This window comes from Eublepharis macularius, chromosome 8 (genome assembly GCF_028583425.1).
Source record: "Eublepharis macularius isolate TG4126 chromosome 8, MPM_Emac_v1.0, whole genome shotgun sequence".
Lineage (NCBI taxonomy): Eukaryota > Metazoa > Chordata > Lepidosauria > Squamata > Eublepharidae > Eublepharis > Eublepharis macularius.
In genome coordinates, this window is record NC_072797.1 from 97,587,485 (window position 1) to 97,612,547 (window position 25,063).

General features: G+C 40.5%; 1 protein-coding gene across 1 annotated transcript in view; it reads left to right on the top strand.

The window, feature by feature from the left end:
- Nucleotides 1-24,817, top strand: part of TRPM6 (transient receptor potential cation channel subfamily M member 6) — a 104,712-nt gene extending 79,895 nt beyond the window's left edge. The window contains exons 33-39 of the mRNA XM_054986516.1: nt 1,126-1,191; nt 2,117-2,403; nt 3,221-3,303; nt 6,670-6,875; nt 9,608-9,659; nt 15,778-15,884; nt 20,163-24,817. Coding sequence (XP_054842491.1) covers nt 1,126-1,191; nt 2,117-2,403; nt 3,221-3,303; nt 6,670-6,875; nt 9,608-9,659; nt 15,778-15,884; nt 20,163-20,299 — 938 coding nt within the window. The 3' untranslated portion in view covers nt 20,300-24,817. The remainder of the gene's footprint in view (nt 1-1,125; nt 1,192-2,116; nt 2,404-3,220; nt 3,304-6,669; nt 6,876-9,607; nt 9,660-15,777; nt 15,885-20,162) is intronic.
- Nucleotides 24,818-25,063: the final 246 nt, after the last annotated feature.

The following is a 25,063-nucleotide window of genomic DNA, read 5'->3' on the forward strand; positions in this document are numbered from 1 at the left end:
ATCTTCCTTTTAAATCTTTACACAAGAATCTTCTGCAAATAATTACAGGATCAGCACAGTTAAATGAAATTCTCCATTCTGTTCCTTTACTGTTGTGGAATTTCACTACACATCGCTTTATTTCTTCTTGTATCTGGCATAACTAGGAGACTTACTAAAATTAATTCTTGCATTGGACTATGCATTGGATTGTAGCTTCCTATTCCTTCAGTTCATTTTTATCTTTTTTCTGTCTTATGTGTTAACAATATACACACGTACACAGACAATAATGATTAATATTTTCCTGCAATTAGTGATTATCTGTGAGCCATATGTTGACAAAAATCAAATGCCTCTAGTGATTGAGATAAGTATTATTATGAATGCAATGGCAACCTATTTTATAATCAAAGAGAGTAATTGGGTCTAGAAATAATTTCCCATGAAAATGAGGAAGAAGGGGACTATCCCTTTCCAGCAATGCTATTTAATATGTACTTTATTTTTATCCTTGAAAGTTTAGGATGTACTCATACCTATTGGAAATAATTCTTTAAAATCTAAACTAAGACAGTGTGCACTTGTCTAATTCAGCCCTAAGAAATGGCTCTTCCATTGGTGGGCCAGGATCCCTGATAAATTAGAGATGTGATTGTGCTTAAGAATTTGGGCTTGGAATACCCTTTAGCCACTCCAGTCTTCATGACAGACTTTTTGTATAACATTAGACAGTATCTTCAGGTTTCTATACTGGAATCCATCTAATGCCTATGAACATATTGTCCTGGACCCACTGTCTGTCTGCTGCTTACCTATCTGTGCATTTCCCCATTTAGAAGGGAAAGTGAAATGGCAGGGAGTTACTATAAAGCAAGGGAAACATTTAGCACCACTTAGGTGTTTTATATATGATTCTGGCAAACATGCTGTTGTGTGTAGTTTGACCCTTCATTTTATAAGCCAGGAAAGCCTGCATGTATTGAGGTAATGATGTCTATCAGCCACAGGAATTAAGCAGTTAAGCACCTTAGCAGCACCATTTCATGATGTTATATATAAGTGGATTGAAATATTTCTTAGAGAAAATATGAGTAAAAATATTCTGCAAGTATGGATGATCTGCCTCTCTCTGTCTCTCTCTAGCTGTCGAAAGGAATAATTTAATGAGATTAGCTCAAACGATACCTTTTACACCAGTGCAGCTCTTTGGTGAGTACCAACTTCTGTGATATTTAACGAGGAATGGAGATGCTTGAAAACCTGCCGTTTTGGCTCTGCCTAACAGTCACAGTAAGGGAACTGAATATTTGAAGGCCTGTTTGTGCAAATTCAACACGAGCAGGAAATTTCTCACTGCATCCCTGATGTCAGGGCTTTTTTTCAGGGGGAATGCAGGGGAACGGAGTTCCGGAACCTCTTGAAATGGTCACATGGCTGGTGGCCCCGCCCCCTGATCTCCAGACAGAGGGGAGTTTAGATTGTCCTCCGCGCAACTCAGTGGCATGGAGGGCAATCTAAACTCCCCTCTGTCTGGAGATCAGGAGGCGGGGCCACCAGCCATGTGACCATTTTCTCTGATGGCAACCCACTGAGTTCCATCACCTCTTTTCCCAGAAAAAAAGACCTGCCTGATGTGCAGGGATAGTTTGGGAGGAGGGGAGGATAGAAGTCAACTCCCACTGCTTAGTAGTATCATCAGTGATGTCCATCCCCCACAACTGCACTGCAAGACTGGGAGAGTGAAGCTTGGGAGGGCAACAGAAGCTGATTCTCAGTTGATCCCTGACACCAGAAGCCACTTCCCAGTTTATCCACAAACCAACTGACATTCAGCTTCTGAACAACCAGAGCAGCTTCTGGCTTGATTGTAGCTGTCAAGCATACTATGCTTGGCTGCTAAACACCTTCACACTGAGATTTTCAGCATTAGGACTCTAAAAGGTGCAGTACTTGCTTAGTTATTTATAGGAAATCTTAGTGCTGAAGTGCAAATCCTATTTTTACCTCTTCGATTCTGTACCAATAGGTATCTTCATTGTGATAAATTGTTTTAAGAATACAAAATGTGCAACATTTGATGCTTATGTAGTTTAACACAGTTTTCTGAAATCTATCCAATTTCCATTGGCTTCAGCTGGTGAAGAAGTAACAGTTTATAGATTAGAAGAAAGTTCACCTTTGAACCTTGATAAAAGCATGTCATCCTGGTCACAGCATGGCATGGCTGCTATGATTCAAGTTTTGTCTCGGGAGGAAATGGATGGAGGTCTCAGGAGGGCTATGAAGGTTATCTGCACCTGGTCGGAAAATGATGCCCTAAAGTTAGGCCAAGTTTTCATTGTAAAGTCTTTCCTCCCTGAGGTAGTAGAGACTTGGCAAAAGATCTTCCATGATGACACAGTACTCCATCTCTGCCTCAGAGTGAGTATAAATTGTTATATATGCATTTATTTATTTATTTTCAATTTTTATTCTGCCCTCCCCACATTTCCAGCAAGCTCAGGGCGGATACCTTCCTGAAAATCAAGTACCTGATTACCTAGGGGAACACAAGTGGGAAAAGGGGGGATAGCTGAAAGAAATTACACTTACCTATACCACAAAAAATAGTTGAAAATGAAACAAACAAACTGGGATGAGACCAAAAATACAAATATAAATATGTAAGGTGAGGAAGCTAAGCAGGTCCTGACTTGGTGTATGGGAATTTCCTGGGGAGTTAGTGGATATATAGTGGATATACTCTATGCTGTGTAAATCTGCAGTCCTTTGCATACTTACTTGGAAATAAGCTGTGTTGAATTCAGTGGCGCTTACTTCAAAGTGAATATGCATCGTAAGGCTGTACATATCTATAATATGAATTGGTAAAGTCTAATATAGACTATTGCATGTGTTTGATATACTAGGTGGAAAACTGTGAGAATTACCCCCTCATCTCTCTTTAACTAAGAAGACTGTATAGAATGTTTATTATAAATATCCTTTGCTTTCCATATTACTAGTCCTTAACATCATGTTCAAGAACATGATCCATAAACTAAAATTTCCATTGCAAGTTGTACCTCAGCTATGATGAACTTGCCAGGTGGCTTTAAGCAAGTCAGAACTCTCCAGGCTGTAATCTGGGGTAACAATAATGTAAGAACCACTGATATAATCATGTATGTGCAGTGTTTCATGTACCTGCTTTAGGAAAAGCGCTGTATAAATTATGAAAATTTATTACTATTATTAGGAAATACAACAGCAAAGAGCAGCTCAGAAGTTGATCTATACCTTCAACCAAATGAAACCTCATAGCATTCCACATACTCCGAGGTAAGGCAAATGCTTGTGATGTATGATGTGAAAAAGATGAAAGCCATCATTATGAGATACCCCAGTTGTGTGTCCGGGATGAATTATATTATTGTGTCTATGTAATCTTAGTACAGAACACAGACTACTGGACAAATAGATCAATACTGGCCTTTGTCAAAAGATTTTCTCAATATATCATCAGAACAGACATTTTAATTATACCCACAGTTACTCCAATATCTGGAATGATGTTTAAACATTTCCTTATATTTACTTCATTAAGAATAGATATCAGTAGGTAAATAGAAAGGAGTATTTTAATTGGAGAAAGTAATACTATTTGAAAAGTCAAAGATATTTGGAAGTTACTGATAGTACAGCTTAGTTAAGGTTAGGTAAACAAATGTTAGGTTTATGTATATGTGATGACAACACAATGGTTTGTTTAAATCTATGTCTGTCCCATTTACTGGTCAAAGGGACTGATTTAGAGCTTAAAGAGATATGCAGAAAAGGAGATCTGGATCCACTCTCTGTCAGCTACTTACCTACTTGTACCTTCTCTCTGAGTTGCTCCTCCCCCACATATGCTAAAAACTGGCGTGGAACCTATTTTGAGGAAGAAGGAACATTGGCAGAGAGTTAAGGCAAAAGAAGGGAAAGTTTGGCACTGCTTAGGTATTTTATGATCCTGACAAACATGCTGTTGTCATGTGTAGTTTTATAAGCATTATGCCAGTATTTTACATGAATATAAATGAAATCAGTGGAACATTCTTCCAAGTAAATGACCTGAGGAGTAAGGTTTAAGACTAAGAGTACCTTTCATAACATGTCTCAAAGCTTCAGTGTCATGAAAACAGAATTCTGAACTATGATTGTGTAATATTGACAGTGTTGTCATTAGAGAATTAAAACCATATCAGGAAGAGAGTAAATGGTTCAACATGGGCCTTGTGTATATTCAATAGTGTTACAAACTCATCATCATTCAGGCTATCATATAGTTTGCGGGACTCTAATCTGGCGAGCCGGGTTTGATTCCCCACTCCTCTGTTTGAAGCCAGCTGGGTGACCTTGGGATAGTCACAGCTCTCTGGAGCTCTCTCAGCCCCACCCACCTCACAGGGTGTTGTTGTGGGCTAATAATAACATACTTTGTAAACTTCTCTGAGTGGGCATTAAGTTGTCCTGAAGGATGGTATATAAATTGAATGTTGTTGTTGTTGTTGTTGTTGTTGTTATCAACTCTTGATCCACAGAATTTTCAGGAGTTTATTGTAACTGCTTTCCCAAAGAAGTTTGCTAGGGGATGTTGTCTCCTGTCCACTGCAGCCTCTGGACTCATATACATACACCAGTCCTCAGGGGTCATTTTGTAGAAAAAGAGCTGGAGGAACTCATTAGCATAACTCATTAGCATATGCCACACCCCTTGCCATCACCAGAAGTGTGTCATTAGCATAACTGATTTGCATATGCCACACCCCCTGACCTCACCTATCCTGGCTGTTTTGGACCCAATCCTGGCCATTCAGGGCCAAAATTGGACCCAAAATGACAGAAAGGGGCTGAAAATGGCTGAAAAGGGGCCCAAAATGGTCAGAATTGGGCTGCTGCTGAGTGGGAGAGTGATCCGTCACTTGTAAGAGGCCTGATCCTGGCCATTTTAGGCCCAATCCTGGCCATTTTGGGCCCAATCCAGCTAAAATGGGCCCAAAATGGCCAAAAATCAGGTGGGAGGGGCCATCTGACCTCTGGAGAACTATTGGAACTGCATTCCTGCGTGTTCCCCCTCAAAATGAGCCCTGCCAGTCCTGTAATCTTTGGGGAAAACTTTCCTGGGGATGGGAATGGCTGCTAGCTGGGGGTGGGGGGTGGGTGGGCAGAGTTGCCTAGAAGCCCTGTGGTTGTCAGTGCTTTCCATTGATGAAATGTTAGATCCAGCCCACTGTTAATACTCCATTTCTTGTATGGGCTGTTGAAGGTGACAGCTGCTACCACCTTTACGTTCAGGCTAAGGCCACACTTGCAGAGTTCCCAGTTCAGTTCAAAGATAAAGCTGATTGATTAAAGTATTACTTAGCAAGACAAAATCTGTTCAAGTTTATGAATTAAATTCCCATGCCATGTAGAGAGTATATATTAAAAGAACTCCCTATGTGACTCTATTTTAAGTTTCTACATCCATCTGTATTTATTTGGTGAGAGAGATTATAACTTGACACTGAGTACTTAAGATAAAATTTTACAATTTGTTTTACAAGCAATTTTATAGAGTATGAGCAGTAGCATTGGCCTTCTCTCATAAAAAGATTTAAATACTTCATCAAAATGAAAATCAGCCTTCCATTTTAGAAGCATTTTAACCTGATTTTTATTTAAAAGGATACTCTTGTCTGATTTTGAAATAGTTTGTCCCCCCTTATTTGGAGGTCTTACATATATTATTCACATCCTCTGATGGCTGCAGGCATGATTCTAGAATACTTGTTCTGGATATATCATCCTTAAAAAACTGCTTCTTTGATACAATAAAATCTTAGACTAATGGTCCTCAGCTTTACAGAGAGCTTGATATAAAACATATTTCAATACATTCAGAATGGTTTTATTAATGTCAGGAAATTGCTGAGAGTGCAGTCGGACTGTAAAAGGACCTTCCTGCCCTAAATAGTGACCCTTTTGCCACAAAAGAAAATATTTTATATTAAAATGCTCAAATAAATATTCCATTTCATGGGGAACAGCTTATACACGCACACACATGCAAAATAATATGAATACGTACATTATTATATATACACATCATTGGGTTCTATATCAAGCTATTTTAATTCTTATGAGCAGAAGTTTAAGTTGTGTCTTTACAAATCTCCCTATCCTCCTATTACAGCACCATCCTGTGGTGTGTAACATAAAACAACTGCAACGGCCGGAATTACAAAAAGGTGCATTGATTTCTCTTTGAAGAGAAATGAAGGCGAAATCCCTCTTGTAAAAAATAAAGAATAAGAGGAATCAAAGACTATCTAAAAAAGCAAATTTCTCAAAAAGAAATTCCCCTTCGCATAACAACAGCAGTATATACTTGTTTAAAAGTAAGTTATTAATCATAAACCATCCTCAAAAATGTTTATTAATTAAGGTGTGGATATGCCCTGTAGACAGACTGGCAATTGACATGGTGCACAACAGCAGATAGGCCTTAATTTCCTGAAAGCATCTTTCACTGGTGATAGTACCTCTGCCAGGTTTGAGCTAGAGTAGTATGTTTTAAACGTAAGAATTCAATTTTTAAGTAGGAGCCATGTTGCAGTACTGGTATCACTGGAAGACCCTCAGTGTTCTGATGACTCTTAGATTAAACAATTATTTTTGCAGGTTTTTGGATGTCTTCTTAATATATTGTCATTCAGCAAATCAGTGGCTAACAATAGAGAAGTTCATGACGGGAGAATTCCGCAAGTATAACAACAACAATGGGGATGAAATCACACCCACTAATGTGCTGGAAGAAGTTATGCTGGCTTTTTCTCACTGGACCTATGAATATACCCGAGGAGAACTACTCGTCCTGGATTTACAAGGTAAATGATAACTTATAATATCATACTATGAAATCCAAGTATGTCACTAAAGTCTTTAATAGGCTGTGTGCTCTTATACATACATAGGCAGCTATGTCTTCTTACTTATTGTTATGTCATCTCTCCAGGGACCTGCCTGAGATGGCTTCCAAAATAAAACTATCAAACATTAAAAGTCATTAATTAAAATCCAGCATTAAACCCCACCTTTATTTGCTTCTATTATTCTGTTGTCTTGAGCATTCACCCTTCTCTTGAACCATTGCATGCTTGAACTAAAACAGGTCAAGGTGGGGATAGGGTAAAATCCAGCATTAAAAGTCATTAATTAAAATCCAGCATTAAAATCCAGCAAAAGCACCCTATTAGAATGGTGTTAAAAGAACAAATCCTTACTTAAAAGTTTGGGTATGTACACAAAAAGCTGTGACAGGCATTGTAAAGCTGAGACCATGTTTCTTCAGTATCTCCAGTCCCTTCTGTAAGGTTGATGCCCAGAGCTTTTACAAAAAGTCAGACACACCTCAGAGACAACTAGACAGGATGCAGCTGTTGTATCCCCCAGCCTGCTCTTCCTTTACCCATCCTCTTTTACCTACAGTAGGACAAAGCAAGAATAAATAGGAGAGGAAAGTGGGAAAGGGGGTTGGTGGTGCAAATGGGAAGTACAAAATCTGCATTGTTGTCTACTATCTTAGACCTTTTAATGAAACATGCACTACTTGGGTGATGACTTGATGATGGCAACCCCACCTTTATTTGCTTCTATTATTCTGTTGTCTTGAGCATTCACCCTTCAATTGAACCATTGCATGCTTGAACTAAAACAAGTCAAGGTGGGGATAGGGTAAAAGAACTAGAGAATGCACATGGCTAAACATTCTCCAGACAATATGGAAGACCACCCCACATGCTTGCTGCAGGTTCTAGTTACAGGAGTGAATGGGGAGTTCCTTGCTGATAAGAAGGTTCAATAGAGCATACATTCAAACAGCTGCTAGATTAGAGCCAACATACTTTAAGGCAGTGTTAGAAAGACCGATGGACAGCAAGACGTGATGTAATCAAAACTTAATTGTCTGATATTTATTTCAAGGAAAATGTGTACTGTAAGATAGAGGTTTAATTTATTTACAGCATTCAAAGAGAATGAATTATACTGAAATGCATTTGTCAAGTGAAATAAACCTTCCAGTCCTTTAACCTCATTTGTTGTTATCTTCACACTCAAAATTTAAGAAGCATGTATTCATTATAGAATGCTGCAATGTTTAGACAAAGATCTAAAATTTCAATGCGAGGAGCTTCTTTTGAAAGCTTAAGTGGATCTGAAATGTCTCTGCACAGAACTTAAAAGAGTTGTAGAAAAGTGGAAGAACTATATAAAAATAAAAGAAAATCTCTAAAATATTTGGTTCAGTTTCAAAACAGATTTGGGATCTGAATCATGGTATTTCTTGAGTACATTGAGATAATCATTAAAAACGTTTTAGCCACTGTTTACATGTGCTTGCTAAGTTGCTAATGATACAATACGTGATTCCTGTGTTATTATGATGGATAACAATGCTGTACAGAAAGGGCCTTTGTCGACTGGATTGAATGGGACAGTTTGGAGAACTGCTGTGAGGAAAGCTTGCATCACCAAGCTGTGGAAGACTACAGCACTAGTCACATGGAAGAATTGGGAAGCTGTTTTATTTTTTTTTAAACCCTAAACTCTATTGCTAAATCAGTGGTTCCATATCCATTTTGGGATTGGAAAGTGGAGCAATGGCATCTAGCAAAGAAATAAAAAAAATACATACCAAGAAAAAATGCTGGCCTATGTAGGGGAAGGGAATTGAATCACTCATCAGTATCAGATATAGTACCCACATGTATCTCATCCTATTGGCTTAGTAATGATAGGGCTATCGATGCAAGATAGAAGCCTACATGTGAGGATACACGTACTGCCTGTTTTTCAGTCCTGATTAGAGATGGGCATGAAACGAACCACGGAACAAAATTCCGTATGGAATGGCCGGTTCATTTGCACTGAAACACGCATTCCATGGGAACGCGTTTTTCCGGAACAAATGAATTTTTACAGCCGTTTCATGACCGATTCAGAGTTTCACAGACGCCGCACCCATTTCAGCCCACTGGCTGAACCCAACAAGAGGGTCTGTGAAACTGACAGCCCCTTTCTCCTGCTGCTCTAGCAGTGGGAGAAAGACGCTGTCAGTTTCACAGACCCTGTGCTGGATTCAGCCTCTTTCTCTGCTGCTCGGGCTGTCAGTTTCACAGACCTCGTGCTGGGTTCAGCCCATCAGCCCCGTTCTTCTGCTGCCCATGTCTAGTCCTGATCCATTCTCTATAGTGTGAGGGGTAACTCTGTGTATTCCATAGGGATAGGCAGCTTGTTTTTAGATTTCCTTGGCATTCAAATGGATGGGTCAGTTCCTGTAAGTCAAGAAAATCCTTTGGATTGATGACTGTAGGTTTATTTGGCTTCTAATAAAACCAGTAGTAAATATAATCTGCAAAAATTAGATGAACATGCAACATTCGCTTGCCAATTGCTAATGCATTTTATACTTGTAACCTTGTATTTTCAGGTTATATGCTATAAAGCTAAAGATTAGATAACCGTATAAATAATGGTGTTGGTTGCTATTTCATAAATAAAAATAAAATTGTAACAATGCAATTACCTCTAACATACTTTGTAAATTTGACTACTGCAGGTGTAGGAGAGAACCTTACTGATCCATCCGTTATTAAACCTGAAGACAAACAGTGAGTATCTAATGTTACTTTGTCATACAGAATGTGACATGTTTAAAGTGATTCAATTAATGTACAATATTAGCTGTGATGCATGCATGCATGCATATTTTTACATAGTGCTGACAGTAGCACTCTTTGTGTTTTTGTTAGCATTACAGTGACATATTTGTATCTCTTTAATTGACTGATTAGAATACCATAATGTGCTTTTCCTGCAGTTTAGTTTACAGGTCAGTAAGAAATTTCAGATAGTACTTAATGCAAATATTGGCTACGTGTGTGTGTGTGTGCGTGTGTGCGTGTGTGTAAAGGACCCTTAAGTCACAGTTGACTTGTGAAGATCCCATAGAGTTTTCAAGGCCTGCCTTTTTCATAGCAACCGTGGAATTCCTTGATGTTCTCCTATTCAAGTACCTATCAGGGCTGACCCTACTTAGCTTCTGGGATCTAATGAGATCAGGCTAGCCTGGTCCATTCAGATCGAGGCTAACTACAAGTAGGGAGAATATATATATATTTTGCTAAATAGTTTGAATAGGTTTCCAATCTGATTTTAGAAACAATTAAGATGCTGAGTTTAATATATAGATCTTACACAGAGTAAAGCTGTTGGGGGGTGCACATGGATTACTCCTTGAACTTGGAGCACCTTCATTTTTTGAAATTAATGACCAATAGCCTCACCCATGAATTGAATATGTTCTCAGGATCCAAAATATGTTGATTGCAGAAGACCAAAGAATGTTACAAAGACTGAAGCTGTATCTAAGCCTTGCTTCTGATGAAGTGTTACTTAGCCCATGTCTCTTGTTCAAGTGAGAGAAGTTTAGTTGCCCAGGATTATGGCTAGAACAGTAATCAGAGGTCACATAAACACAACAGTTTTGCTTTAGGCTGACCATGAAATAATCGAGGTTTGTATTTACTTGAATTGGGCACACCTCTGGACACTGCCACACTTGTATATCTGTGCGGCAACTGTGTAATAAACAGTGGATAGACCTGGATGTATGGCATGCATGGAGGCTCAATCCATGGAGGCACTTTCATGTGTAGTTACTAGTGACTTTGGTTCTGAAATGTCATTAAAGGCCAGTGCGTCTATGTCCTTTCTCTTAACTATGTGTCTATTGTTATCCTAATTTAGGTACATAGTTAACAGTAGACTGAAAATCTGTTGCTCTCTTGAAGTAAACTCCAAAGTCCTGAGTGTCTTCAGCTGATTGCAAATGTTATCAGAAACCATAGGACCTGGGGCCTAACAGGACCCCAGCTGACAATCTTGGATATGTATGTGAGGAGAATAGCAGCTGAAGTAGTGACACTTGTTGGCAGTCCTGCTTGGGGTGGCACTTAGGTCTATTATCCTCTGCCCATTCAAAGTAGCCATTCTGAAAAGGTATATACTAGCTAGGTCTTAACAAAGTTTATATTTATAAGCTAATATATTAGTTTTCTATTTTCATAAATACCAAGGTATTTGGTATTTTCAGTGATGGCAACAACATCAGGGATTAATTAACAAAGTAGAAACCACGGCTTGATTTTCATATATTAGAGCAGATGACTTTGAGACCTGGTAACAGAAAAACAGTCCTGTTTTGGGTTATGATCTGAGATGATATGACAAGAATTTCTTTAAATGCATTATGATTAGCAAGAGAACCTGTTACATCAATAGATGAGAAAGGTTTGAGGGGTTACTGAAGGAAGAAATGGAGAATGCAGATAAGTGGAATGAATTATTTGTATCTCTTCAATGTGGAAGATGTGCAGATACTCAGGGCTTTTTTTCAGCTGGAACGCGGTGGAACAGAGTTCTGGCACCTCTTGAAGTAGTGCCCCACAAGGTGGGGAGTTTTTTAAAGTTTAAATCACCCCCGGCGAAAATGGTCACATGGTCGGTGGCCCTGCCCCCTGATCTCCAGACAGAGGGGAGTTTAGATTGCCCTCCACACCGCTCAACTCCCCTCTGTCTGGAGATCAGGGGGCAGGGCCACCAACCATGTGACCATGTGATTTAAACTTTAAAAAACTCCCCACCTTGTTCCAGCTGACCCAAAGCGATGCCATTGTGAGGTCCTGGGAGAGTGCGCACACTTTGTGTGCATGCATCTGGTACCAGGTGCACCACCTCCTGCCAGAAGTTGCTCCCTGTGCTGACAACCCACTGAGTTCCACCACCTCTTTTCCCAGAAAAAAAGCCCTGCAGATACTTGTCCCTGGATCAGATTTTTCAGGGAGGATATAGAGGGAATTGAGTCAGAGGACTCAAAAGAATTTTAAAAAGAATAAATGAGTCTAGACAGTATAGTTTTACAGAACACACACACATAAAATTGCTGATCTTTTAACAAATATCTATAATTTGTCTTTATCATTAGTCTCTGTGCTAGAAGGCTGGAAAATTGCCAGTATCACACCAATTTTGAAAAAGGTATCGAGAGTGGAACCAGAAATTAAAGACCAGTTCGCTTGATGCCTGTCCTAAGTAAATTAGTAGAAAGGCTTGTTAAAGGCAAAACTGTTAAATGAATAGAAGAACTAGCCTTACTGAAAAGGAATTCTATAAAGGGAAAATCGTGCCTCCTCAACCCGGAATCTGAGTGTCAACGAATATGCAGACAAGGGTAACATGATGAACACTGTATAGTAGGACTTCTGAAATATGTTTGGTAAGGTGCTTCATCAGATACTTATGTGAAAAATTAACTCTCATAGGATGAGAGTTAAATTCAGTGTCATTAAGTGCAAAGAAATGCACCTCAAGTAAAAAAAACCCCCTAATTTCACATACAGTCTCATGGCATCCGAACTGGTGGTGGCAGATGAAGAAAAAGACTTTTGGGATCCTCAGGAAAGGGACTGAAAATAAAGCTGCCAATATAACAACCAGAATCATGCGCAGTAGTCTAAATACAGCAGTATAGCCACATTTGGAATACTGAGTATCGCTCTGGTTGCCACATTACAAAAATGAAGATGCACATGAAGCTGCCTTTTATTGAGTCAGATCACTGGTCTGTTAGGTTGAAGATTGTCTACTCTGATTGGCAGCAGATCTCTAGGTATCAGGTCATAGATCCAGAGGAGTTAGCCATGTTAGTCTGCAGTAGCAAAATAGCAAAGAGTCCAGTCGCACCTTTAAGACTGACCAACTTTATTATAGCATAAGCTTTCAAGAGCCACAGCTCTCTTTATCAGATGCATGGATGAAGAAAGCTGTGGCTCTCTAAAGTTTATGCTACAATAAAGTTGGTTAGTCTTAAAGGTGCTACTTAAAGGTGCTGCTAAATAGTCTTTGCTATTTAGGTATCAGGCACAGCCTTTTCACATCACCTGTAACATGATCCTTTTAAGTGGAGATACCATGGTTTGGGACTGGAAACTTCTGGATACAAAGCAGATGCTCTAACACTGAGCAAGACTTCCTCCCAAAGATAAAGTGGATAGAGACCTTTTTCTTCTTCACCCATAATGCCAGAACTTTGGGTCTGCCTATGAACACTGATTGGCAGAGATATACTTCACAGAAGTAGTTGGCTTTTGGAATTCATTGGTATGAGATGTGATGTTGGCCACTTGATTGGATTTAGTTTGATGGAGTTAACATGGGTTGTACTTATTTATAGAAAATAAGTCTATCATTGGCTATTAGGCATGTTAGTTGAATAGAACCTCTGAGTTAAAAAGAAAACTGTCTGTTGAGGAGCATTCAACAGGTAAGGCTGCTATCTATAGGCCCTACTTGTGGACTTTCCTGTGGCACCTGAATGGTTATTATAAGAAACAGAATGCTGGTCTTAACGGACTATTGGTCTAATCCAGCATGGTTACTCATGTTTTTGTGACAGTAAGACCCTAGATATATCCTTTTGCCTAGTGATAACTTACGAGAAGTTCTGGAATGGGGTGGGATGTCATAACAATTTATCCTTTTTCCAATATTAAAATGTGATTTCCTCCCCCCCCCCCATACAGCATGTAATAAAAATAAAATGCTCTTCCTTTACACAGCAAATCTTGGTCGAATCCACATTCACCCATTACACGCATGTTTATCGGATATCTTCCGTTTGCCTCCAATCCGCGATTTTTTCCTCTTCGTTCACATTCCTGCTTCCAATCCATCTTTCTCGCGCATCCCTCTGGTCCCTCTGGTCACACGGCTGCTCGAAAACCGCTTTTTTGGGCAGGACCTTTTTTCCCGCCCATTTTTTAATTTTTTTTTTAGTGCACTTTTCCGTTAGTTCGATCTTGCCTTATAAAGAAACATCATTGAAGATAATGATGCCTCTGGAAGCATGTGGGAAGCTTTCGTGGGCATTTCCTATGCAGGACAGTTCAGTGCCTGAATTTTACTGAAGTTTCACTTTCTTGGAGTGTCATTATGTTCCCAATAGTCACTGGCCGAATCCGCATTCACTTCACACCCGCATTTTCTGCTTTTGAGGGAGGGAACACATCTTCCCGACCTTTTAAAAAAATTTTTTATTGTTTTGCTCGGAACTTTGGTATAACGATATCATGATATATAGATAACTATGTCTTGTCTCTCTGATGCATTGACGGAGACCCAACAGTGTGGCCGCATGTCTCGCGCCCCATTTTCCTTGTGTGAACATCATCCCTGACAGTTTTCGAGGAAATGTAAAATGTCATTGGGGACCGATTATAACTTGGGGGAAACATGGAGGAGTGATGGAGGTCCTGCTCTGTGTTTTCTTTATTTCGAATGATTGATTCACCGTAATTTCGATATTACAGTAATATAAAATAAAAAAAATAAAAAACAGTTAAAAAGGAAGTTTTGCGAGTCCGTTCTGAGGATGGATTCACCCCAAAATGATTTTTCAAACTACCAGATTTGATTCAGAAACAGCATAATCAATAAATCCAATGCTATGAAGTCAAAAACAGTCTTTTGCAGACTACGGAGCACTTGCAAGTTGAATCAGCCAATAGGAACTCTCGGAACGGCTGGAGAGACAGGAAGGGGGGGGTGGTTTTTAAAAAAACCGCCTAAATTGCGCATTGGCCCGTTCACGGCCGCCGTGAAACTCCCATTGAAAACCTGTGACCACATATTCGGGAGAAATGTGAATGAAATGCGTCTGTTTAATGAGGTAATGTGACCGGCATTGCGTGGGGAATGCGGGGAACATGCGACTTAGAATGAGTAATGTGGATTCGCCCCTTGTTCTATAATCATCTAAAGTGCTAATTAAATTCTTAATAATACTGTATCAGTATTAAAATTAACAAACATTGATCTTACAAACTTACATTTAACATCTGCTATAATTATTCAGTAGTGATTCTATATGTATGGTATCCTATACATATATTTGTATGTTTCTTAGATACTTCACAGATTCTCTCTTGGTTAGCTCTGTTGTGTTGCCCAGAAAGGGTCACATTTCCAAAATGCGGGGTTACAAATAAATATAGTGCTGTGAAAATTGCATTTATCGTGTCACTGTGTCTTGTGTGTATTAAAATATTCTGGAAATATCTACAATCTTAAATAGGTAGAACTCTACTTACATAAGAATAGTCTCATCTAGTTTGTATATGTTCCTAATTCAAATAGATGAAAACATATTACTTTGCTCTTGGAGAGATTATTGAAATGTAGTGTGTTTAATCCTTTGTTCAGTCTATGGGTGTAAAGGAAATCTGCTGACTGCTGATGTTCTTGGATGGGGGGCAAGAAGAATGTAGGCTGCCATCCCAGTCAGTCGAACCCCATTTGGTTGGTTTTCATGAAGTCTCCCAGCATTTAAGACTGGTTGTAATCAGGATGAGTGACTGGCGCACCAGTTAGAAATGTGAAAGATTTCATGATTTGGAGGACTGTAGTTAATGTAGGCACTATATTTTCATGTAATGCGCATAAGTGGAATCTAACTTCCATACAATCAATAGCCTTCCTCCAAGGCATTATTGGAGTGCCACACTGCTGAAGTTACTAAAACAATTTTATCATAGGACATTTCTCAGTAAAGTAGAGAAGATGTACAATATATGCAGACAACCATCTAAGCACCAGTACTTTTACTTTTTAAAAATTAATGGTTCAAAATATAGGCTTGTAGGTTTATGAGTTCTTTATAATTTCTTCCAGGGCTAAAGGGATGGCATTTGGACCAGCAAACCTTGGAGAGGAAGCAATAAAAAATTTCATATCAAAGCATCAATGCAACTCCTGTTGCAGGAAACTCAGACTTCCAGGTATGCACAAAAAGATCTTAGTGTATTTCTGAACAAACCAGTCCTAAGATCGGTTTATTTCCACATCTAGGATGGATAGTGAATTCTGCACACAGTCTGGCCCATATTCTAGTTTCTGCCTAGCTCCCAAGCTTCTATAATAGCTAAAAATCTTCTAGCAACAAAAAGTTATACGAAGATTCCTGTATGCCTTTGTAAACTACAAAATGTCAGCAAGTTTGACCTTTCTTTGGTCTGGTAATTCTTTAAAATATACAACATTGACCATACATTTAATTATTTCCAGTTTCCATCCAGAATCTTATGAGTTTCAAGGGGAGTGACCAAAGCAATAATTTCTAGTGCTGAATTAAGGACCCAAATATCCCCATTAATATACTAGATCATTAATCTCAGTATAATTTGATTTTCTGTCTCATCCCATCACTTTTTCTTCTAACTACTCTATTTTTTGTCAGAAGTGTTAAGGTTTTTTTTAAGGTATAGAAATCATTTTAAAATTCTCCGTTGTGGTCAACTACACTTGTCTTATGATTTTGCCAGAACATTTGGGTGAGACATAATGAGTACTGAGACACAGCAAGGCGGAGACACAGCAGAGAAATGGGTTTATGTATTTTTAATTTTACTTTATTTATTCCCCACCTTTCCCGCCCAGTGGTTTACATAATTCTCTCATCCATTTTTCCTCACAACAATCCTGTGAAGTAGGTTAGGCTGAAAGTATGTGACTAGTCCAAGGTCGCCCAGCAAACTTTAACAACAACAACAACAACAACATTTATATACCGCCCTTCAGGACAATTTAACGCCCACTCAGAGCTGTTTACAAAGTATGTTATTATTATCCCCACAACAGTAATCACCCTGTGAGGTGGGTGGAGCTGAGAGAGCTCCTCGAAGCTGTGACTGACTCAAGGTCACCCAGCAGGCTTCAAGTGGAGGAGTGGGGAATCAAACCTGGTTCTCCAGATTAGAGTCCCGTGCTCTAATCCACTACACCAAACTGGCTTTCATTGCAGAATGTGGAACTGAATGTGAGTTGCCCAGATCCTAGTCTGTCACTCTAGCCACTTTTACCACACAGGTTGTCCACATATTTTCTAGACAAAATGCCACCTTACACAGGATTGCTGATAAAGATATTAAAAAGATACATCTTGTAACTGAAGTGATTTTATAGGCTTAGATTGCAGGATATCTTCCCCTTCAACTTCAGGTAGGGTTGTGGCCTAAAAGAACATTCTGACAGGGTTTTTGATTTGAGACTTGGGTCAGTTCTTCATTGGTACAGAAGCCTGTTTTCAGTGCCTTGTATCAGGTAGTTGATAGAAAGTGAATTATCCAAATCTGTGGATAAGCTATCACCCATAGATCTGTCTAGGTCCTAGTGTCATCCCAACACCTCCTGATTCCTCTTAGCAAAGACACCTTTTCTTAATTTTATTCACTGACAGTACACTTAGCAGTAAACACATCTCTCATGTGATCATTAAGCATCCTAACTGGACTTCTCTGAGACTGCTAATGTGAATATTCCACCACCAAACAGGCTTTCAAAGCCATCCAGAATTCACCAGGTCATATAAAATATTTGTATCCTGGACTGCTAGACTATGAATCAGGTAGGTTTGGAGATGCAATAAGCTGTCAGGAAGGTTGGGCAACAGAAAGAAGAGTTCAACTGACTTTTTGTATTGTGATTAGACATGGGCACGAACAGCAATACAAACTAAAAAAACCCACAAACAGCCCAATCTGCTGTTTGCGAACAAGCTGTTCGTGAGGCCCCATTCTAAACGAACAGGTGGTCGTTGCAAGCCTTGTTCGTTGCTGTTAGTTGCTGTTTGTCCAGCCAGACAGTCTGGCACCTGCAATCAATTCCCATGGCAACTCAGGCAGGGGTTGTCTGAACTCTGTCTGAACTCCTGCTGTTGCCCTGGAAACCCCAATCTAAGCCCAATTTAGCTTGATAGGCAGGTCTTCCTTCCAAGTGTAGACTGGAGCTCCAAATTTGTTGCAGGAGGAAAAGACCAGGGGGGAGGGGGGCTCCCAGCTCTCGCTTTCAGGGAGAGACAGCTGCTGTTAGAGAGACAGGGTGAGTGCATTGGAGCTTGAATTTTTCTCTGTGTGTGGTGGGATAGGGATCTACCCCTTCAGGTTCCAGGGCTGCTGCCAGGCTCTGGGCCAAGCTATTATTTATTATTGGTACATTTCCTGCTGCCTGCTCAGGTAGGGTTTCTGGGAGTGGTGCAGTAGGGATCTTGATGGCTGGACGAGAACCTGCTGGCCCCCACGAACAACAAACAATGAACATGTTTGTGACAGGACCATGTTCGCGAGTGTTCGTTGTTCATGGATGGCATGTTTCTGCCCATGGATGTTTCTGCCCATGTCTAATTGTGATCACTGAGTATAGTGTCTCTTATTCTGTTTCATACTGTGATATCACAATTTTTGTCAGGTACACTAAGAATGGGAAAACCACTATAGTCACAATACTTTGACAGAATATGACTGTCGTAGACACACTGATTAATGGTACAGATAGTTTTTATCTTCTACAAATCTTGAAGGTTTTTGTAAAAAAAATTTAAAAAAAAGAAAGACTTGCACATGGGGTTCCCCCAGGCAGTCTGCCCACACAACATGGCAGCTGTCACAAGCAGTACTATCTGCTCCTGGCAGACCCCTCTTCCTCATCAGTGGAGGAGCACCAAGGGTGTTCACCGGCCTGCTCCCTATTCCCAAACTCTATCCTGCTCGTGACACAACTAACAGGCCCCTCCTAAGCCAATCACCTCAACCCAAGCAAGTGGTGCAAGGTAGGCAACACCCCCCTCTTCCCCAGGCCAAATTGGAAAATGGGGTGAAATTCCTACCTGGTTCTGAATACAGCAACCAGCTAATCCTGCACCAATACAGGGTGAGGAGGGTGGACTGAGCACTTAAAGCAACTGGGGCTGGGGCAGGCAAAGCCAGGGCCGGTTCTAGAGGGGGGGCAGGGGGGGTAGTCTGCCCCCGGCGCCGCCAGGGAGGGGGCGCCAGAAGCAGCTCCCAGAACATGCAGGCAGCATGGGCCGCGTTGCCTTTTGCTTGCCCCGCGGGACAGGGGGCAGCTGGCTTGCCATGCACCCCCTGTCCTGCAGGGCAGGAAAAAGGGCAACGCGGCCGCCCATGCCATTCACTTGCCCTGCAGGAGAGGGGGCAGCCGGCCGCCCCCTGTCCCGCGGGACAGGTGCATGGCACGGGCAGCCTCACAGGCTCCCGCGCTGCCTTTTGCTTGCCCCGCAGGACAGGGGGTGGCTGGCTTGCAGCGCACCCCCTGTCCTGCAGGGCAGGCAAAGGGCAGCGCGGCTGCCCACGCCACTCGCTTGCCCCGCAGGAGAGGGGGCAGCCGGCACATGATGCGGGCAGCCTCACAGCCCCCCGCACTGCCTTTTGCTTGCTCCGCAGGACAGAGGACGCACGGCAAGCCGGTCGCCCCCTGTCCCACGGGGCAGGCGAAAGACAGCGTGGGGGGCTGCGAAGCCGACCGTGCCATTTGCTTCTGAAGCAAATGGCACAGGCAGCTTCTCAGCCCCCCACACTGCCTCTGGCGCGCAGCGTGATGACGTCATCAAAATGACATCATCACGCCGCGTCAGGAGCGCGCGCATGCTGTGCACGCGCGAGGGCCAGCAAGCGTTGCCCCGGGCACCGGGAGTGCTAGATCCAGCCCTGGGCGGAGCCACCTGACAGGCTGCTGGCTCTGCCCCTCCTCCGGCAAAGTCCCGGATGGCTGGGAAATGGTTGCCTCCTCCTCCTTTTAGGGAGGCAAAGGACAGCCCCCTGCCACCCTAAGTGGCTTTGCCGCTAGCCTAACAGGCCGATTTTTAACTTATTCCCTTAACTGGCACCCCTATCACCACCATCCCATTACTTTGCCCCCCACCCCACTATGTTCCAAACCCACCAAACTACTAATCCATAAAATCCATTGAATATTTTCCCCCTATATACTTAGTTCCTTATGTGTGATGCATAGGGTAATTCCTGATGAGTCCCTATTCTTAGCCCAACAATGCAACAGTTTAAAAGGCACAGAAGAAGTGTCTATTATGGTGTTCCCCTTCCTCTGCTCTTCTTTGGAATGGTCGAAACAATTACAAAAACATTTTCCCATTCTATTGTTCTCTATTGTGTAGTAGATTGACTTAACAAGCCTTTCTGTCTTCATGATCTGGCCCTTTGTATTTCATAAGCACTTGCTGTCTGAATTTTCTGTTTTCTTCATAGATTTGAAAAGAAATGACTATACACCTGGAAGATTCAATCCAGTTTTTGAAGCTGAAACAGAAGTAATAGTAGCAGCAGGAGGCGAAGTTGTTAAGAATGGCAATGATGAACCTTTGGAATATAATACACGATTGTGATACAATGCATTCTCAGGCAGGCATCTTAAACATCTGAATCTTTCCATAATTGTCTAAAGGGAAATATAGATGGGCATATAGATGCATAAACACCTCAGTACTGCTGTAGGCTAAGGAAATGAAAGCCATATACATAAAAAGGAGAAGATTAATAAACACTTATCTTGTAAAGAAGCTACCTTAGTAACTGGCCTCAGTGAAAGTTTTTTAAAAAATATTCTGAGACTATTCATTAAAGTCTGTGGGATCAGATGTACCTGGCTAGTAATTAAATTTATGTCTTAGAAATTTAGCTACTAATGGAGATGAATGGCAATTATTGAAGAAAAATCAGTGGTGAATATTGCTTTTTTCCTAGAAAGAGCTGTTTGAATTTTTCTTGCCTTCTCTCACTACTTACATTTTCAAGAAGAAATGGAGATCCTTTTTGCTTCAGCACACAATACCAATGAGGGGTCATGGGCGCACAGCAAAATTGTGCTGGCTTCCATGCTTGGCTGTGAAGTTTACTGGATGAACTTGGACCAGTCATGCCCTCAGCATAACCTACCTCATAGGGTGTTGTGAAGATAAATGAGGAAGAGATAATCATGTATGCTCCTCTGAGCTCCTTAGAGGAAGGAGAGAGAGAGAGATTCCCACTCTGTCACAAATTACTCATTTACACAGACCATTGTGAGCCTTGTTTGTGCCTGTACAAACACAGGAGTTAGTTATAAATCTGTAAGTGCCTGAGAACTGCAGCGCACTATTTCTGGCATAAGGTCTTAGCAAAATCTCTCCCCCACTATATTTCCCCCCTCCAGGAATCCACAGTTCATTACGATTCCCCCATCTGTCTTACGTGCCAAATCTATAGGTCCTTGCATAGGACATCTTCCTGAAGAAACGGGTCTTCTGAAGTGGGCAGCGTTTAGTAAACAAACCTTTTCAATGCAGCAGTATAATCGGAAGAGCTGTTCCTCTGAAATTTTGGTCTTTCTTTTACAAGTACAGAAGTTCTCTCTCATGAGAATATGACCTCTTTGCTGTGAGACAAAATGAATTTATTTATTTACTTCATTTATATCTCATCTTTCTCTTCAATGAAGACCCAAAATGGCTTACATCAGTTGCCTTTCCTTCATTTTAGCTTCATGAAATGAATAGTCGAACAGTGGAACTCAAAATGGACAGATAGAAACGTGAAGGAACCTAGTTTTCTGGGTAACTCCTTGTTCCTTTAATATGTATGTGTGTGCTGTCAAGTTGCAAGTGATGTTTGGTGAATCCATTAAGGAGTTTTCAAGGCAAGCAAGGAGCAGAAGTGGTTTGTCATAGCCTTCCTCTTCAGAGCAGTCCCAGTCTTCTTTGGTAATCTCCCATACAAATACCAACTCTGCTTAGCTTCTGAGATCTGACAAGATTGGGCAATACAATACTGGCTTCCCACCCCTGGCTCTTTAATATTTATTTGGTATAACATCTTAGGATGTTTAACTGAATGGCAAGGCTTTAGGAACAATGTGGATGGAGTGCTATTTTGCAGAAGCCAGGCCTATTTCTCTATTTGCTGCACTCATCCCACAAACAACACTGATGGTTGGACACGTCAGCTTCCCTCAAGTTTTGATGGGAAATGTAGGCGTCCTGGTTTTACAGCTTGGCTCTCCATTACAGCTGCAAGACAAGGATTCCTACATTTCCCATCAAAACTTGAGGGAAGCTGACAAGTGTCCAATCTGTGTCAGGAGTCACTTGTAGCTTAGCTCACAGTTTCAAATCCAGTGTCACTACTGGTCTATATGAGATGGCAGACTCAGCATGGAGTTAGAAGCTTATTATAGTTCTTAAGCAACTTTGGTATCTCAAAAGTCCTAGGAATGTGAAATACCTTTAGTCAAGTGCTTTCTTTTTCAGGGGCTTCCCCCCACCTCACACACACACTTTCCATTACTTCACCATGTTCAGCCAGAGTGGATACAGATACACATCCTTATCGGGGTCACCATTTTTTGCTTGCTACTAGCATTTGATTAGGGACAGAATATTCATTTTTTGTACCATTTCCTCTTTACAGGGCAAAAATTAGGAAGGTAATGCACATTATGTAACTTACTTATATTAATGTAATATTAATTTCACTAAATCCTTTCCATGGCAGAAGTCACTAGTTCTATATTTTTTATTTTTGTAGAAATGTGATAGTGGCAGATTCATTTCTTTAAGTCCAGCTTTCCCCCAAAGCAGGGTAAGGAGCTCATAGTCAGAGGGGCTCTCCCCTTTCTAATGGCTTACCTCCCTGCTTGCATTTTTCTGCCAACCATGTTCACTTCTGATATCAACGGGGGAGTTCAGCGTCCTTCAGTCACTGACATATTTGCTCTTGAAACTTCTCCTTCAGCATCATCTCTTTGTGTCTGGGCAGATGTAAGTTTCAAAGACAGATTTGCTGTTACCATTTCTAGAATCAGGTTTGTCTTTTGAATTAACATAACAACATCCTATTTGCTTGTTTTGCTAGCTTCAATACTAGATAGTATTACTGTGCCTTCAATAACTGTAAATGGGAAAGTGTTAGTCTCCTTGGTCATAGTATTGATAGAGGAGCTGCATCTGCTGAAAATACAGAGGATGGTTTCTTTTACCCTTGTGGTTACTTGCTCTTTTTATGGTATTTTTTAAGAAGGTGTCTGTTTTGATTTATTTTATTTCTGTGGAATATCTTAGAAGTCAAAGACAGGTGGAAAAAAGAAGACAACAACAAATCTTGTCTGCTTCTGGATCCACATAATGCCTAATCAACTCACAAATAAATATTTTATTACAAATACCTCACAATACTAATTTTTTCTGTTTTCCAAAGAGAATACTTTCTAAAGGCTTTCCCTAACTTCCCATCACTTGAGGAAACAGGAGTGCAAAACATAAATGTCAAAATTACAGGAACCCCATTCCATATTCACAGTGCAATCCTAAGCAGAGTTACCCCAGTTTAAGCCCATTGAAATCAATGGAGTAACTCTGCTGAGAATTGCACTGTCTTAGTTTAGCAAATGTAGCAGTCCTACAGTACTTACATGATCTCTACAAGATGGATTTGCAAGAATGCCATGTAACTTTGTACTGTAATAAATTCCAGACATCTCACATCTAATTCCAGACATCTAATAATTTTATAATAGTCACTAACACAAAAGAATTGGACTTTTAAAGTGACAGCACACTTCATATTTGGAAAATGAGTTATACCATTTCAGCAGCTTCCCTTTTTTCAATCCTTTTCTTTACATTCATCTTTTTTGCTAAGGTTGCTTCCAAAAGTAAGTAACATGTTGTGAGACCTTAAACATTTTTTTTACATTTAATGTAGTAAGTCTTGAATGTGTTAGAATATACACTATACATTAGGCCTTGAAATGTATTGAAATTGCTTTTAATAGTGATGGTGCCTCTCTTCTTTCCCATGAGTATTTCTGAAATGAATAAGAAACAGCTCCTTAAGTTAAAACAGGTGGAATGCCTACTCACTGTCATTGATGACATCTCAAAGGCTAACATATTTGACAACTGAAATAACTATATGTAGAGGACTGCACAATCCATGCAAATTTATTTAAGAAAATCACAGTAGCGTTTTTTAATACGAGTCGTGAACTTTGGGAGACAGGAATACTAAGTGCAGTTTGGACAAAAGGGAGCAAGTCCTTCAAATGCTTATTGACCTGTCACTTCTTTCCTCCAGATAGTCTCTCCAATGCCTTCTGTTCCCCTTGCCCCCCCCCCCAAATCTGGTGTTCCAATAACCCAGTTTGCAAGTGTAAGCATGTCTTCCCCTGTGACTTGGAAGCAAGGAAAGGGTTAACAATCCACCCTATCTGCCAAAAGAGACATGACAGGAGATACTCAGTGTTGTCATTTAAATCAGAGAAAGGGTTCAGGAGGAAAGAGGAAAAAAGAAAAAAAAGGGAGGGGGAATCCTGGTCACAGATCTGCCAAATCATGTCCTTCGACCCTTAAATGACTGGCAAAGTAAAAGTTATGAATGCAATCTATTTCAGGAAGAGTAGTCTTCTATGAGTTTCAAAGATATAGCATTAGTGGTTTGAAAAATAGCTGAGTTCGATTATCATAACTTAACAGTCTTGTAGATTTTTGGGTATACCCTTTTGGAGTTGTGCACTGAGAAAATTTTCGTTTCAGTTTTGTAGCTGGTGGTTCTGGACAAACTCTGTCCTGTTATTGGTATGACAGAGAGGAATATTTCCAGCACCACATCTGAAAAACAGCCAATGAGAGCTGGTGGAATGCTGGGCCACTGATGGCTGAGAGTTTGTTAGAAGATCAGTTAAGGCAGTTACTGGAGGAGATGGTTTTGGAAGCTGCTAAGGGAGACAGCAGAAATGTAGTTGGTTGTTAACTCCTATTCTGTTACATAGTAATCATTCCCTATTTAACCACAATATTTTTATACATTTTAAAATAATTCACTTTTATGTTCTATGTTATAAATAAAAGTTATTCTTCATTCTATTTTAATCCTTGCTGGTGTGAAGTTGTTGGCTGAGGGGAAATAAAATGCACACACAAACCTCAAAAACTCTGGTCATGACTAATGGGCCATATTTAATAAATGGTGGCAGCGTGTATTTAAGAAAAGAAAAAATTAAGTCCCCAGTAGCCCTGGACAATAGCTGGGTGAGAGGAAGTAAATATAGGGAGCTTCGTATCTGTCTGGTGGAGCCTCTAGGAAGAGGAGAGAGCAGACCCTGTGTGGATTTGGAT